We start from the raw sequence: 17066 nt of genomic DNA, 5'->3' as shown, positions 1-17066 counted from the left end.
TGGCTCTTCTGTTAGCCACCCACCTGCTGCTCTGATGTGCCCCCCTCCCAGCACACTGACACTGGGAGAGAAGAGAGAGTTCCCCTAGACCTCAGGAAATCATCAAATTTGAGCCTCTGGCTGTCTAATTGCTCTGTGCACGTGAATCTCTGCAATCAATAATTGTCTAGCCACAGCAACGTGAGGGCATCAGAGGCTCACGGGGAAAGCTTTTTTTTTACACAGCTTTTCCCCCCATCTTTTATAAAGTCAGTGCCACATTTCTGGTCCATCTCCTTTGAGTAGGTGTACATGACATCTTGACAGGATAATACAGTATCACCTACCTGCTGCTCTGGGGGTTTGTTATGTCCTGCAACAACTGTGTTTAAGACCAAATCTGCTGTAGAATGAGTGGGGTAATCAATGTGTCATAGGGATTAGGCCAGAATGAATGCTTTGTACATAGCCTTTGTATTCATCTGTTCTTACTTTGCTTTGTTTGTGTGTATGTGTATGTATGAGTATACATCTTGTGTGAATGTGTGTGTAGGAGTGTGGTAATGTAATGTATGAAATCCCTTTTCTGCTACGTGCTTCAAAAGGATATGTGGAATTAGTGTTATGCCAATCAAATCTTAATTTTATACATAGAACATTTATATATAAGAACTGGAAATAAAATATAAATAAAGTATGTGAAATATTTGTGACGGGGACATTTACATGGACTAGTGTGTATACGTTTGGATGATATCCAAGGAATTTCTCTGGTATATTTTTTCATTTTTATTTGCACAAACACATCAAGGTTAAAAATACAAAACTGAGATATCAACCACACATTATAGCAGGGGACCTAAAGTCAATACAAGATATTTCAGGAACTAAGCACATGCTTTCAGGAATAAATACTTTACCTAATTTACATAAGGAACATATTTGCATTATCAGGTAATGAATTCATATTTCTGACTGAGAAACCGTCACACACATACACTGTCAACATGGTGGAGAAGATCTCACAGGGTTGTGAACTCGTGCTAAGATGTGCCATGCTGTTACTCTCTGCCACATGAGTGCTTGTGCTTATGTCTGTCAAATGAAGAATGGAACCATCCAGTATGCTCAATAAACAGTGATATTTGATATGTTCTCATATAAATTCTCTGATTCTAAGAATAGTACACACAAACACACGCACACGGGATGGACCAAATTGTATTACTGTTGATATCCTGGTTGCATTACTCCCCATGATCAGAATTTGTCATATCCCAATATAGGTGATGGCATGTTTATATGTGTTGCAAGGTGGGCAGCTCTCGTGTAGAAGGAGAACAAGCATGACTGAATGCTGAGTTCAAACTGTACATGAGGAAGTGGAGTTCATTGCTGATGATGGTCAGGATCAAGTTTTATTTGTTGTGTTTATGCAGATTTCAAACCTGTAAGCTGATGTGACTTGTGGCTGTGGAAAATATTAAGGTGAATAGTAATATAACATCATTTATATTATGGTCGCAAAAAAATACCATAAAATATGTTATTGTAAGTCTATAACGCCCATCCCGAACGAACACACACACACACAAAAGATTTGCTCCTAACACATGTAAATGACCAATAGCAACTAGGCTATGCACTTCCATACCAATGTTAGCATATAGGTAAACACATGAAGTAGAAAGAAAATGTTCCTTGAGCACTGAGCATGTGTATTGCTAGTGGAGAAAATCCCAAACAAATAGATTCATGTCAAGCTCTGTTAAAGAATGAAATGAACTGACAGCTTATACCTAACCTTACTACTGGTCTCTGCAATGCCCTTTGTCTGCAGGTTTAGCAGCTCTAGGTATAACATCATCACTATGAGGTCCCAGTTACTATTACAGTAAACAGTTAAGAGCTCATTCAAACCATTATTCTTAATTATAGGAATGACTATAGGACTTACAAAAACAAAACAAAAGTTGCATTTTTCATACTACACATCCAAAGGGCAATACCAGGCAACTGTCGCACACAGAAACATATTGGTAGCTGACTTTTACCACCTCCAGCATTTAATGGTGTGTTTATTAATATGTATGCTTGGATAAGAAAGCTAAAACGAAAAGCTGCATTAAATATCATGTTAGTAATGGTCCCCCTGGTCTCTGCAGCTGCAGAGATAACAGCTTAGCCAACAAAGACTGACCTGACAACCATGTCTGCTTGTGGTTGGTGTGCATATGTGTGAGTACGTTTTCATGTGTACATGTGACGTCTGAGAGAGTGTCCAGGTATGGTCAGGTATGGAGGGTATCTAGTCTAAGTCCAAGTCACTGTCGGAGTCGCTGAGCTGCGGGAGGTTGCTGTTCCGGATGCTTCCATTGGCAGCCGGCGTTGAGTGTTGAATGGGCGTACTTGTCGGGCAACAGGCCGTACTCCTGCAGCATGGCCTCTACGTCTGTGGCGTAGAAGTCTTCGCCGAGCTGGTCGCTGACACGCACCAGGTTGCCCACCAGCTCGCCGTTGCGGTACATCAGCAGGGCGGGCAGTGCCGAGGTGCGGAACTGCTCGCTGGTGCCGATGTCGGAGCCCAGCACGCGACAGAACTTGACCAGCGGGTACTGCTGGGCCAGGCACAGCAAGCAGCCTTCCATGGCCTGGCAGGCCAGCACCTCAGGCTCGTAGATGTGGATGATGACCAGCGTGCCGCGACCCTCCTCGTCCACCGCCTGCAAGAACTCCTCACCGCTGCCAATGTCCACCACCTGGTTGAAGCGCCGGCCACCGTCCAGGGCCAGCCGCATCTCGGCCATGCGCTGCTGTCGGTACTGCTCCAGGAACTCCTCATCGTCTGCGTCCTCATCCTCGTCCTCATCCATCTCCTTCACTCCAAGCTGAGAGCACAGAAGACATACACGAACATTGGCAAGGACAGTAAATATATCTATTTAATAGTCACATTCTGGATGACTATATAAGGGTAGATACGTCAAGATACATCTTCCACATCTTCCAAACTACCTCACTCTACCATGCTCACACACCTTGCCACGGATTTTGTCCTGCAGCTTCTTTTGTTTCTCTTTGTCCTTCTCTTCATCCAGATGTGACCGGCAGGTAATGCTCAGCTTCTTGATCAGTTTCTCCATCTCTTTCTTCTGCTCCTTTTTTTGCTCTGTCTCCAACTGTTTGTACTTCCGCCAGTCATTTATCACACCCTTTGGTCCTAGGCAAAACAAACAGAATGAACAAGACCGCTTTTCAATGGCTTTTTAAAAAGAGCCCAAATCCAGAAGTACCACACAGGTGATGTATTCATTCAGAGGTGATGGGAGTGAGACAAAAACTTAATAAAGGAGCAACAAACAAGGGTTTCAGCACAGGTCTCATTTTGGTTCCCCTACCCCCACTTCCCAATTTACACCAATATCATCCAATAATATTTAACCCCACTCTGGTGACTGGTGGTGGGTCTGGATCTAACAAATCAGGAAGGTCATTCATTAACTTACCTGTGTTGACAGCAGAGCCATCCGGACTGTAGTCCACCTCTGGCTCCACCACTGCCTGGTCACGGATGGTTTTAGAGCCCATTTCATCTTCCTCGTGGTCGCTATCCTCATCCTCACTGCTGCTGCAGTAGTACTGCAGCTTCTCGCCCAGGAGCCTGTCATCCAATGTAGTCATGGCTACCTGAGATGATGCACAACAAAGTTGTAAAATTTCAGTTCAGTGATGTTCACGTTTGAAGCTCCAGAATGACAACAGATTCAAACACAAAGGTCGTTGGAAAATGGCACAATAGAAGAGGTCAGAAAATAAAGCACTGTCTAGCTACAACTTATCCAAATATTAATAGTATAGCAATAGGTATATAAACTATCTGTGCACTAAGCTCTGTCTTCACTTGCATATGGATTTTTCTGAATAAACGCTACGTCTACGATGCAGCTTACATTAATTGATCTGCCAGACAAAGCAAAAACAAAACAACTGTTAATCCCCCTGCACAGATGGTCTATCAGAGATGGATGCAGACATAAATTCTAAAGACGGAGTAGGCATGGCTCTATGCAATTCAGAGTAGGGCTCCCCATTTAGCTTATGACTACAGGACACCAATAAGGACCGGTGAATCGTTTCACATCTACCATGAGATGACACAAACGTAATACTAACAAAACTGCACACACACTGTTTACTAGTAAACAAATTTCGCTAGAGAGCCCATACACAATTTGCAAGAAGATGAGACCATAAATGACCATGAAAAGCGATTTACTAATGACAGTAACGATAATGGACAGTGGGCCAAAGCTCACTAACGTTAAGCTCATTAGCCTAAATTTGAAGTCTTCTTATCTAAACTTATCTGGCTATATAGGTCGATTCAGAATGATTCCATTTCCTCCTTGTCAATTTGACACATCTAGATGCTATCAAGTTAGATTTACTTAACGATGGCGTAATGTTTAGAATTGCGTACACCTCATTTGGTGTCTCTGCTAATGTTGTAACGTTAGCTAGATAGCACTTCCTTAACTAGAAATGTTACCACTAGCACCGCTAACCATTTATAAACATGTAATTGCAATGTAGCACTACCACATTCATATTGACACCCAACGTACTACAGCTTTTTCCAAACATATTGCTTGCAGTCGGCATACAGCCAAAACATCCTCTTGAGTTATTATTAGTTAACGTTAACGTTTACTTACTAATTTAGCTGTGTGCTAGTGATGGCTACCTTTAAACGTTATATCGATAGTAGTGCTAACCTTCTAGTGCTTTCGCCAACGAATGTCTCTTGTCTGTGTGGCATTTACCATAGATAAGGTTCACAACATTGATCACAACATCAGCATTTGAATAACTGTCTTTTACGGAAAAACCGGCGTCTTACCACAATATATATTTGGAAATATCCACAGTAATCCAACTGCTGTTTTACGACGTCCAGTCCACCTCACAAGAGCAACGCTACACTTCCGGACACAGAGACCTAGAACCTAGAACCTATCTAAATAAGAGTTCGGATTTAATGTTTATGTTTATGGTATGGTTGTTCAAAGGGACATAGGCCTACAATAACATCAATACACATCACATTAACATAAAAACGAACAGTATAAAGAAAAATAAAAAAGCGCCCCAAAAATAATATTATTAATAGACTTATATAGTTTGGGAAGGTTAGGCTTTTTTTACTAGCCTACGTGTTCAGTTTCACTTCAGGGGTGTACTCACTTTTGTTGCCAGCAGTTCAGACATTAATGGCTGTGTTGAGTTATTTTGATGGCACAGTAGGCTACATTTATACTGTTATAGAAGCTGTACACTTTAAATTGTAGCAAAGTGTCATTTCTTCATTGTTGTTGCCCCATGAAAAGATATAAGAAAATATTTACAAAAATGTGAGGGGTGTAGCCTACTCACATTTGTGAGATACTGTAACTATCAAGCCTGAGAAACTGCCTCTTACAGGAGCTGCAGCACAGCACTCTCTGTGCATGGGCATAGCCTAGAGATTGGCTACTACAAAGTCCATCACTGGATGTCCTTGTAGTTAGGGAAAGTTAGGCACCTATAATAGGTGTCTAGTAACATCTCTGAATTTATCCACGGCCAAATCCTCTGGGAAACACCTGGAGAGGCAATCAAGTTTGGGGTGCCCCGAATAATTGTTCAATAAATACACTTTATATAGATTTTTTTATGGACTTGGAGTCATTTTTACTCAAAACGAATGGCTATGATAGATTCAGCACCCCCAAAAAACCATAGTCAGACATCTCAAAAGCTAATATTGGAAAAATGATTTTCATTATTTTCGCCCAGTCTCTCTGGGCACCCCAAACTTGATTGGCTCTCCAGGCGTTTTCCCGAGGTTTTGGCCGTGGATAAATTGGGAGGTGTTACTAGACACATAGGAACACATAGTAAAAAAAACTATTGGTAAGAATTGTTTTTGCAGATTGGCAAAAAAAAAGCCTAGCTTTCCCTAACTATTAAAATGCAGCAGCTAAAGGATTCTCACAAAAACTAAAAGAACTGACCACATTACTGGTCCCTGCACTGGCTTCCAGTAAGTCACAGAATTGACTTTAAAGCACTACTGCTTGTTTATATATCAGTAAATGGAGCAGGACCTAAATACCTATCAGACATGCTTCAGCAGTACACACCTTCTCGTCCTCTCAGGTCTCAGGAGAAAAACCTGTTAGTAAAACCTGCTGTTAGAACTAAAAATGGTGAAGCAGCTTTTTGCTGCTATGCGGCTCAGCTCTGGAACCAACTTTCGGATGACATTAAAAAGGTCCCAATGGTAGCCAGTTTTAAATCTAGACTTAAGACCAAACTGTTCTCAGATGCTTTCTGCTAACTGCGCTGAGTTACAATTTCTAAATCTGCCATGAAAATGACTGCCTTGAAAATTATTCTAGCTGTCTTTTATTACTTTTATTACTACTTTTGCTTTTTTGTCTTATTAATTATTATTTTATTTTTAAATTATTTTACCTTGTGCATTTTATGTTTTCTTTTTACACATAGAAGGTGTAATACGTTTAAATAGCTCAGTGTATGCAAAATAGGTTGAATTGTAAAGATTATAGCAACATTTTGTGTGTTTTTGCCCTAAGGACTTTGGGCTTATTTCAGGGTTGCACCAGGAAAACTGTCGGTGGATATTTAACGCTACACAAAACAAAGTTCCGGTCTCTTTCGATTCCTCTTCGGTGGAAAGATGGTGAGTGTACCTTAGCTGTTGAATGAAATCTTTAAACATCTGTTTTAAAACTATCTGGTAGTAGAGAAAAAATGTCTATTTTAATAAAACCGAATATCCGGGTTCTGTTTTTGTGAAAATTTCACTTGTACATTCAGTGGATGTTATTATAAGGCTGATGTTAGCGTTTTAGCTAGTCTCACATGAAAGTGGCAGTCATATAATATGTGCTGGAACCCAGTAGTGTAAAAGGCAGTTTCACGCCATTAACATTATCTGCTTGTTTATGGTGTAGTGAAGTAAGACTCAAATACTTTGATTTTGTTTCGTGTAACATAAGAAAACAAGTAATGATCGTATCAAACTAAGGGCCGTGTGAACTGGTGGCTAGCAGTAGCTTGCTAATCCATTACTGGTTGTGCTTTTAAGATGCGTTGGAACAGGGGTCTAAACTGGGGAACGTGAATGACCATCTAAATGTTTAATCTGTGTCTATAATGATATGATTTCTTGTGCTTCAGACGAAGGGTACGTCGTCTTTTGGAAAGCGTCGCAACAAGACGCACACACTTTGCCGCCGATGCGGCTCCAAAGCCTACCACCTCCAGAAGTCTACCTGCGGGAAGTGTGGTTACCCTGCCAAGCGCAAGAGAAAGTGTAAGTTTTTACTGTGATGTCACTTAAGGATTTGGTCTTTAAACCAAAGAGGTTACTTGGGTTGCCATCTTGTGCACAAGAAAACATGCATGTATTGGCGTTCTTAGTTAGGGCAATTTATGAGGGAATGCTCACCAGTGATGTTATAAAATAAATGTCTGAACAAATGAGATCCTGTGATATTAACTTATTATCCTGAGGGGAGCATCCTAGTATGTGCACTGCCAAATTGTGTTTGATGTATGAAATATTGAACGTGTGTGTGTGTGTGTTTACAGATAACTGGAGCGCCAAGGCTAAGAGACGTAGCACCACTGGCACTGGCCGCATGAGACACATGAAGGTCGTCTTCCGCAGGTTCAGGTGAGCAACATTAGTTATGAATGAAAAGCTATTAAAGGTTCCTCACTTTTTTTGGTTTGGGTGAAGTTGGTGCTGACTTGTTAACAGTTCAGAGCAGATGTTGTAGGCATATCTTCTGATAACCTTTGCAGTTTCTCAGTTTTTTTTTTTTTTTTTTTTGTATCCTGGGGCTAAAGTGATTCGATATAGTTGTCAGATGTCAAGTCTTTCTTTTGTTGTTCATTTATATGCTTACATCCTCAATTGTGTTAAGTTTGTGTCCAAAGCACACACAGATGCTCACCAGTGATGTCAAAAAACATAAATGTCTGAACAAATGATATCCCATGATATCAATGTTATACTGAGGGGAGCTTTTTCTGGTGTGCTGGTGAACCACAGTTGATCAGTATGTTTTGTTTTTAAATTGCTGTTGACTGGGATTATATTAATCTGATGGTCCTAGATTTTGTTTCATTGGGTAGTCATTTAATGTAAAGCGTAACCTTGCTTTATTGGATTCCATTCCATTAATTACTGCCTTACTCTAGTAATGAGCTTGGTATAAATAAAACCAAACTGGCCAGTGTATTTAATTGGAAAACTAGAAGGATTCACAGAACAAGTGGGCATCATGCTGCAGTGTGTAAGGTGTCAACCTGTGTAGAGATCCCACTGTTTTTCATAATGGAAGGTTCCTTGTGCACTTACGCATGTGACTTGCATTAAGTGTGCATGCAAGGTCTAGGTCTAAGTATTTATTTGAATTTAGTTAGGCTTGTGAATCCATTTGTGAGACAGTGCCATACCATACAGTACCATCCATTTGGCACTTTCCTTCTGTTATTCCATAAGGTTCTGAGATGTGGATTAGTTCTGTATTGCCACTCTTTGACAGTACCCATGCTAATGCGTTGTTTGCTGTTTTTACAGAAATGGATTCCGTGAGGGCACTGTTCCCAAACCCAGGCGGTCTGCAGTGGCAGCATCCAGCTCGTCCTAAAGTGTCGAACGTGAATAAAACTGTTCTGTAAAACTACTGTTCTGGTGACCTCATTTATGCATCCCTTCAAATTGGATTGCATTTATGCAATATTATAAGTGTTCAAGTTATCGAGTATTTTATTAAGTGGCAGTAGTTGTTAATTGAACACTCACCTGCCGAAATTAATCTTCTCCCTTTGACTCAAACAGTAACTCAAAAGTAATCCAGACCTGCTTCACTGGGATGTAAGTGAGGAACAGTTGAACGTCCTTTGCCATTGCTCATCATGCACAAAATAGCACAGCGCCTGCTAATGGCCTTACACCAAACAACGTTTACAAGATTTGGGAAAGATTCTTGAAAGATTGGAGTCTTGAGGAAAGCTTGGATGGGGGCCATTAGTTAAGACTACAATCTTCCAAGAATCTTTACCAAATCTTGTCAAAGTTGTTTGGTGTAAGGTGGCCATAATTTGACACTACCTGACCAGGAAGCCATGGAATTTTCTTCTTAGATATAGGTCTTTAAAGGTGTAAAGAAAGGTTTTTTTTTTTATGAACTCCTGGTACACTAAGTTATTGATTCTTTGTTTTATGTGTGGGGACCCTATTCATACTACAGAAGTATGGTGCTATTTTGCACATGAGATGGTTCATTTTTTTTTTCCATTTTATTTGGATTATAGATTGTTGCACAGTTTTCTGTGTAGGCTTGGTTGAATGCAATGTAAAATGGGTAAGCTTAGAATCCAACAAAAGTACTTGCCAGATGTCCAAAAATGTGTAGTGATGCATGCCAAACTTTAAATTGCTGATAAGACCAAACCGCTACTGCAAGCTTTAAGCACACTGTACTTCAAAACCCTTTAATTCAAGCTCTGAAGCACATAGGCCTGAGCACTTTGCCATGTCGCCCACCCATAATTTCTTCCAGCCCACCCAAGTATAGTAGGCTAGAACCGGCCCTGGGTGTATAGCCTTAAATGTTAAGTCAACTGTAGGCCTACCTGGCAAGAAACTTGGCCTGATCGAAACCTGGCAAGATCGCCGCCACACCATACACACCTTCCCGTGGCTCAGAGGTATGTCTACTCCTTTCATCAGATTAAATTGACCACAGGTGCTGGATTTCTTAAAAATATTGAGTCCTTATGCGTAATTATTTCCTTCTAAGTAGCCTAGAATACTGTTACAGTATTCTAGGCTTCTTAGAAGGAAATAAATTGATGAAGACAAGTTGGATATTGTTGCACAAGGTTAGACAAATTACAGTTAATTTACTAACCTTGTACTAACTAATTTATCTGACCTTGTGCAACAATATTTGACTTGTCTTCGACATGGGCGGATTATGAACTTTCGGGCCCCCCACTAATTGTATATGTGGGGGTTGGGGCCCCCCCCCCGAAAATATTTAATTTGTTTGTTGTGATTTCCTGTGTTCTGGTGCATTTTGGGGATGGGCAATACTAAATTCAATCAGATTCATAGCCTATGTCCTGATGTGTTGATATTGAGGCAGTGATTCTATGCAAAGGCTTGGGCTTCAGGGCCGCCTGGGACCGGTAGGCCTGTGCAGTAATCCATCCCTGGTCTTCATATAGCAATGCATAGATTGCTGGCTTGCACAGCTCTAACCCTCTAGGAAATCATTATTAATGATTATTTTCATTGTAAAGATCAGGTTTCCCACGTGTCATGGAATTTTGGCAAGTCTATTCCAGACATGGAAATTTAGGGAATTTTATAATTTGAGGCAAAGTCATGGAATATCAGGGAATTTTGTTGTAGCACTTTAAAATGTACTTGCCAAATTACATTAATACAAATATTTCCACGCGTAATTGGTGTATATCTGGTTATTACCTTTACTGCTTGCCCAACTTTGTTTATTCAATGCCCATTTATTCATCTCCCGCTATAAAAAGTAAAAGATTCTTGACCGCTACGTGGCTGCTCTGAGATCATTGGTCGGTATATTGTGGCATTCATTATATAGTACATCATGGAAATTCTGTTTTTTTGTCAGGGAAAAGTGAAAAAAAAATTTTTTTTTTTTAGTACATTTGTAAATGCTAAATAAGTTGCATCTTTGTCAACATAATACATTAACTTAAAACTACAATATCTTGTGCTGTTTACAAAAAGTATTCAACTTGGAAAAGATCCCCTTTGGTATGTATGATAACTTCTTAACTTCTTAAACTTATTTGATGTGAGATCACCACCTTTTGTACATTTTTTGCAGTGTTTCCCCCAATTCCTCTTCATAGAATTTAGTCTGATGGATAATGCTCTTCACTGTTGCACTTGCAGTTGGATCTTGAGTGCTTTGGTCAGGGCTTGAATCATTCTAGGATATTCTCTACTGTTTTTGAGAGACTCCAGTGTTGCATTAGCAATATGCCTGTAAGGTAATTGTACTAGTGGGCAAAACCTCAGTCCCAACTAGCTGACAACACTAGGAGTGGAGTTTCATAACAATTGATCATTTTATGAGAGATTTTGCAGAGAAACTCACAAAGGGGATCCGATCAGATTTAGCATTGTAGGCGCCTCAGATTTGGCACCCACCCAGGGGCCATAGTGGCCATTTAAATGGCTGACAAATATGGATTCTTATTAGGAGGGTAAGGGTTGAAAACAGAAACTAACAATACAGTTAGCCTACACATTGTAAGCAATGTGGGTATTTTGATTAGCAGGACTTGCAATAAATACAAGAGCCTGTAAATGAACTCAACCAATAGAAAAGTATAGCAATCTTTATATAACTTCACTTCCATCCAATTTCAGGGATCTTCATCAAACGTAGCATAGCTCACCAATCCCCTAGGTTAAGGCCAAAATGTATCAGCCATAGACTTCATTTACGAATTTACAATACAGGATCAAATAGTGTGCATGCTGAACCACACTCTAGGAAGGTGGGACATGTCTTAATTCATGGGTAGTAAAAATTTACATCATGTGTGACACAAATCATATGGTGTGCCGAGAAAACCCTGTAACACAATATGATTAGGTGTCACACCTAATTATATCATTTATATAATTAGGTTTCATATGGTAACATACACTTAAAGATAATATTGACAAAAATATAATTTATTTGGGGCATTTTTATGTAAAAGGCATCACACAAAAACAATTAGAAAGGGTACTGAAGTGGGAGTGCTGACAATACTTGATTTGTTGACCGTATCCACGAGATCACAGTAACCTTTTAATGTCCTTGATGTTTTCATACTTCCAGAATGAAGGACTCACCATCTCCAAGGGTTTCCAACAGGGCCAGTTCTAGCCTACTATGGCTGAAAGAAATTTTGGGTGGGCAACATAGCAAAGTACTCAAATGAGATCAAAAATTGACATGCACAAACAGCATGTTGAGATGGGTGTTCAGGCTTATGTGTTGAGCTATAGTACAGTACGCTGTGTTTGGAAAATAGGCTCCCGCTAGATTTTCATGTAAAAATGGATTTTTTTGCATATTTTGCTAAAAGAGTCTAAGGAACAAGATTTTTTTTGTCTTCAAATTTTCACGATCCATCTTTAGTGTTTTTATCTATGTTTTAAAATAAGCGATTATATCTAGTCCGAAAAGTGATTTTCACATTTTCTTCTAATGTTTTGACAATTAATTCCACTTTTTGCACACAAAACCCACAGATAATGTAGAAAGGTTGTTGGTTCTAAAACAATAACCATAGTTTTCAAACTTTGAGTGTCTGAAAGGTGTAAAAACACCTCCTCCCTTGTTGCCTATATGTCAAAAACGATTTCTTAATCTTTGCTTTTCTTGAAGCTTTCCTTGACCTGCCATGTCATTCTATTGTCTGCCTTAAGAGAAATTTGTCTTGGAAATAATCTATAATAGTACAGACAACACAGTACACCACTAGGTGTTAGGCATGGGTAGTTAAGTAGCAGTAGGCAAAATTAACAAACAAAAGAATATAAGGTACAAACAAACAGACAAACCACGGATGGCCCTCTCACAGCCTGAACTAATACAAATAACTCAGGGGAAAACATTGGTCAGACACTAAACCATGTGCATTTGCTCTCTTTAATCTGGTATGCCCTCCAAATGAGCCTGGGACAGTTGGTCAAGGCTAAAGTTAACACCATATTGGTCACTGTGATGGTAAGCAGTAGTCCTGGTGTGGACTATGACTACCCTCAACCGGGTATGGCTCCCTCCCGATACCCCCATGAGGCTGTGGAGCAGCCAGTGCTGAAGGGCTGGATGAATCTTGACTGGTGGGAAAAAGTTTAAGCTCGGAGCGATGCATGGTCTTAAGGGGGCCCTCCTCCCCATATGGCCCGATCTTATAGTGTGTGCCAATTCCATCCAGACACTACACAATTTCATAATGGACCGTGACCGGTGGTGCCCATGAAAATGGTTCTTGCAAAAGAGTGTACATGTACATTACATTTAGCAGACACTTCTTGACCAAAGTCTCTTACATACTGTATGTCAGCTATATTAGAAGGGATCACATTGTCCCCGGAGCAACTTGGGGTTAAGTGCCTTGCTAAAGGGCATAACAGTGGAAGCCGGGAATTGAACCAACAAATTTCAGGCTACTGCACGCTATCCCAGCTCCTTAAGCACTACACTACCACCGCCCACTAGAAAAAGATTATAGAGTGCCAGTTGGTAATATGGGTACGGTGTCAGGACCACCATGCCTACGATATGCCGCAGCCTCTTCTAAGTGTCTCCTAGCACTAGCATAGACAGTAGTCAGGTACTCTTGATGTTGCACCACCCAATCAGTCGGTGGATTGTCCCTGTGGTCACCTCCAGTATTTCCAAGTAGGTGGTCGACTGGTAACTGGCTTCTGACCGAACATCAGCTCGTATGGGGTGTGCTGTGTGGACTGGTACATGGTGGTATTATAGGCGAACAGGAGCTGAGGGAGCAACTGGGGCCATTTACGCTTCTTTTCAGGGGGTAAGGTCCTGAGCAAGTCATGAAGTGTCCTGTTGAAATGTTCACATTGACCGTTCTACTCTTTGTTATGCTGTAGATGTCACACAGGTGCTTCATCAAAGCTGCGCCCCTGATCAGAGTGGATTCTCCTAGGCACGCCATAAAACCATCTCAGTTAGAATCTTAGCTACGGTGGAAGCTCTCTGATCAGGGGTGGGAAAGACCTATAGGTCAACTTTGAGAAAACATTTGTGATGCCAGAACATTCTCTTGTTCTGTGCTAGCCCAATCCAAGAGAGTAAAGTCAATGGAGATGATCTACAAAGGCTTAGTGGCTAACAGATTTCCGAAGAAGGTTCTGGCTTGGGTTGTCTTGCTTTAGCAACCACACAGTGCTCACACTCAGAACACCACTTTTGTACCTCATGCCACATCTGGGGCCAGTAGCACCTCTGGCATATCAAATCTGTGGTCCTGTCCACCCCCAGATGGCCATGATTGTTGTGTAGGCTAGTGAGCACTTCGATTCACAACACCTTGGCCAGTAAAAGCTGCAGCACTGGATCCCTGGAAGGAGCAGCCTGGATCGCTCGGGACAGGGTCCCATCCACTTCCTGAATCTGGGGCCACTGCTTTATCAGCTGCTGGACCAATATGGTGTGTACATCTCAGATCCTCACTGATGTTTATAGCCAGGAATCTGAAGCTTTTGACTCTCTCCACAGCTGCACTCCCGATGTGAATGGGTGCGTGTTCTTCTCCCTGCAGCCGCCTGTAATCCACTATCAGCTCATTGGTTTTTGTTACATTGAGCAGCAGACTGTTATCCCGACACCAAGATGTCATTGTTGCCACCTCTGCTCTGTAGGCAGACTCATCACCATTCTTGATGCAGCAGATTATGGTGGTGTCATCAGCAAACTTAATGGTGTTGGAGCGGTGTTAAGAGGGGGCTTAACACACAACCCTGTGGAGCACCAGTGCTGAGTGTTAGACTGGAGGAGGTGATGTTACCTAGCCGTACTGCCTGTGGCACCTGCCTGTCAGAAAGTTTAGTATCCAGCTGCACATGGAGGGACTGATGTTTAGGTCTTGCAGTTTCATGATGAGCCTAGATGGTACTATGGTGTTGAAGGCGGCGCTGAAGTCGATAATGAGCATCCGTACGTACGTGTTGTTCTGATCCAAGTGAGAGAGAGCGGTATTCAAGGCCAAAGCTACAGCATCATCTGTAGACTGTTAGACCCATAAGTAAACTGGAGTGGGTTTAATGCAGTAGACAGACAGGATGTAATGTGGTCTTTGACTAACCTCTCAAAGCACTTCATCACAACAGAGATTATAAGAAAGTTAAGAAGTTAAAAAGTTTGTTTTGTCAGTTCATGTCCTGCAAGTACTACAAAAGTTTTGGTTTTGTGTGTATTTTATTCTATTCAGGTAAAAAATCGACCAGAACACAACCGAAAAAAGAACAGAACAGAATTGCAAGTGAGCTGTCTGATATTGAGCGAGTGATAGAGCAAGTGAACAGTGATTTCTTTATTTTTTTTAGTTCCCTGTGGCCTATGGAGTTAGGATTGTCTCAAAAAGATTTGTACATACTCGAAAAGATATGCACAAATAGACATGTATTTGTAAATACACAATTACAAATATACAAATGTGACCTACAAATACATAAAGTAATAATATGCTAACTCAATACCGTTTTAATTACATTTCCGTGGTAAAGATACTGATCTTATATCAGTGTACAGTGTGTAAAATAATGCAAAATGAGTCATACTTACTGGATCTCTGAAATCCAGCTGGTGCAGAACTAGGCCCAAATAGAATGTGATTACACTCATAGAGGCCCCAGGGTGTGATAAAGGCTGTGATTTATTGTTGGTATTTTTATAAGGCTGTGAATTATTTTTGGTATTTTTTAAATTAACTTGTCTGTAGATCCTGACTGATCTCCGGCTTCTTCCATCAAAAGGCTTGGACAGATTAGCATATTAGCAGGGAGATAGGCTCGCTCCCGATAATATATGTTCCCACAGCCCTATGTTCCCAGACCCTAACCCTAACCTAGACATGTGGGACCATTGGTCTGACCCCATATTTATTAACTGCCTCAGTTGCTCACTGACATATTGCACAACACTGCCATCTACTGGTTGTCCATGGGTGGGTGTATTTGTGCACAAAATTCCATGGTATTTGTTTGTGGATCGCTGTGCGAAAAGAATGTCTCAAAATTATGTCATCCACAAATCCACAAATGCAGAATCCAACGCCTCACACACACAAAGTCAAACATATTTATTTCAAACAGTGTTGGGTGTAATCAGGGGCGATTCTAGACCTAGAGCTTTGCTGGGGCACAGGCACCCAACACCCAATACATAAAAAAAAAACATTTAAATGTGCACGCAATATGAAATAAATGGCTTTGACGTCTAGCCCACATCATGTCCTCATCCATTTCTTGCCTGTCTCTCTCCTCCTCCTCCTCCTCCTGTCTGGTACTGGACTGCCCAGCATGTGCTCTTTCTCCCCTCTCTTCTTCTTTTCGACCTTCTTCTCCTCCTCCTTCTCCTCCTCCAGCACTCTCTCCCTCAATTGTTGTAGCAGCCACTGCAGCAACATCCAAACACATAGGCATGAGTAGGCCTAATGTATACTCACTGCATGAATTTAATAGGCTTTCCTACACAAGGGAAGCTTATTTTTAGTCAAAATTGAGATATACTTCCCTCCCAGGCAAGGGTCCTTCCTGGCAATCTGAGTCTGATTCTGTGTAGATTATTATAGGCTACATTTACAAATGCAGCAAACTTATTTAAGTTTGCCATTTACCATTGATCAAATTACAGCACTGGCTATTACCAGCATAAATGTTACCTTCAATGTGGGCAATTATCATACCTCCCTCGTCCTCCTCATCTCTCCTCACTGTTCCTTTCCCTCTGCCTGTTCAGGAAGAATTGTCTGATGTCCATCTCTGAATAGTTTATCAGAAGGCTATGTTTAGTTTTAAAGTAGGACAGCTTCAAAAACAGTATAGGCTACTTTTACAGGACTCTCTCTCTCCAGTATACGTATAAATCATTATTAATTGTCCGCATGTGTGCATGCAGCCTACACATGGTGAGTGTGTGTGTGTGAGGGAGAGGGAACAAGCTGGTAAACTGTTGCTAAATTTAGGCTACGACGCATTGAAAAACAGATGCTAATTATGTGGGCAACATTCTCTAACAGCGATCAACTTGTCATTTTTTTCTGTCAAACAAGTTGTGAATTTGTTGTAACATTAAAACAGGGGACGACTTACTCTGTGCTCAAAGGGATATGACGAGCTCCAGCGGACGAAATATTCAGAAGAATCATGTGAGCGATTTTCATTGGTTGTTGCGTTCAATCTTACCCAGCTACAGAGGTGCTATTTC

The 17066-nt window shown here is 41.0% G+C and overlaps 2 protein-coding genes and 2 non-coding genes across 5 annotated transcripts; 3 read left to right on the top strand and 1 right to left on the bottom strand.

The window, feature by feature from the left end:
* Positions 1–755: 755 nt before the first annotated feature.
* Positions 756–4983, bottom strand: pdcl (phosducin-like). Of its 2 annotated transcripts, none has more exons than XM_048259742.1 (4): positions 4880–4983; positions 3486–3666; positions 3018–3199; positions 756–2867 (listed from the first exon to the last, which is right to left on the bottom strand). In XM_048259742.1, exons 2-4 carry the CDS (start codon positions 3658–3660, stop codon positions 2304–2306), a joined length of 921 nt encoding a protein of 306 aa, XP_048115699.1. In that variant the 5' UTR covers positions 3661–3666; positions 4880–4983; the 3' UTR covers positions 756–2303. The 2 variants fall into 2 exon arrangements, with proteins under 2 accessions (XP_048115699.1, XP_048115700.1); XM_048259743.1 differs by having other exon boundaries at positions 3486–3662; positions 4880–4950.
* Positions 4984–6623: 1640 nt separating this feature from the next.
* Positions 6624–8741, top strand: rpl37 (ribosomal protein L37). Its single transcript, XM_048259745.1, has 4 exons — positions 6624–6724; positions 7225–7360; positions 7639–7723; positions 8636–8741. Exons 1-4 carry the CDS (start codon positions 6722–6724, stop codon positions 8703–8705), a joined length of 294 nt encoding a protein of 97 aa, XP_048115702.1. The 5' UTR covers positions 6624–6721; the 3' UTR covers positions 8706–8741.
* LOC125305314 lies at positions 7489–7567 on the top strand. Its single transcript, XR_007195406.1, has one exon. It is a non-coding gene; the product is annotated as a small nucleolar RNA SNORD72 (small nucleolar RNA).
* On the top strand, positions 8000–8078 carry LOC125305313. The gene has a single exon (XR_007195405.1). It is a non-coding gene; the product is annotated as a small nucleolar RNA SNORD72 (small nucleolar RNA).
* Positions 8742–17066: the final 8325 nt, after the last annotated feature.

The sequence above is a fragment of the Alosa alosa genome, chromosome 12 (assembly GCF_017589495.1).
Source record: "Alosa alosa isolate M-15738 ecotype Scorff River chromosome 12, AALO_Geno_1.1, whole genome shotgun sequence".
Lineage (NCBI taxonomy): Eukaryota > Metazoa > Chordata > Actinopteri > Clupeiformes > Clupeidae > Alosa > Alosa alosa.
This window is presented reverse-complemented; position numbering and strand designations above follow the sequence as displayed.

What these genes read in the sequence shown, in the direction of transcription:
- pdcl (XM_048259742.1), bottom strand. Translation starts at nt 3,660, where the DNA reads ATGACTACATTGGATGACAGGCTCCTGGGCGAGAAGCTGCAGTACTAC. An exon ending in TGGCTCTGCTGTCAACACAG is followed by an intron (nt 3,200 to 3,485) that starts GTAAGTTAATGA and finishes TGTTTTGCCTAG; the next exon opens with GACCAAAGGGTGTGATAAAT. An exon ending in AGGACAAAATCCGTGGCAAG is followed by an intron (nt 2,868 to 3,017) that starts GTGTGTGAGCAT and finishes CTGTGCTCTCAG; the next exon opens with CTTGGAGTGAAGGAGATGGA.
- rpl37 (XM_048259745.1), top strand. An exon ending in TGCCAAGCGCAAGAGAAAGT is followed by an intron (nt 7,361 to 7,638) that starts GTAAGTTTTTAC and finishes GTGTGTTTACAG; the next exon opens with ATAACTGGAGCGCCAAGGCT. An exon ending in GTCGTCTTCCGCAGGTTCAG is followed by an intron (nt 7,724 to 8,635) that starts GTGAGCAACATT and finishes CTGTTTTTACAG; the next exon opens with AAATGGATTCCGTGAGGGCA.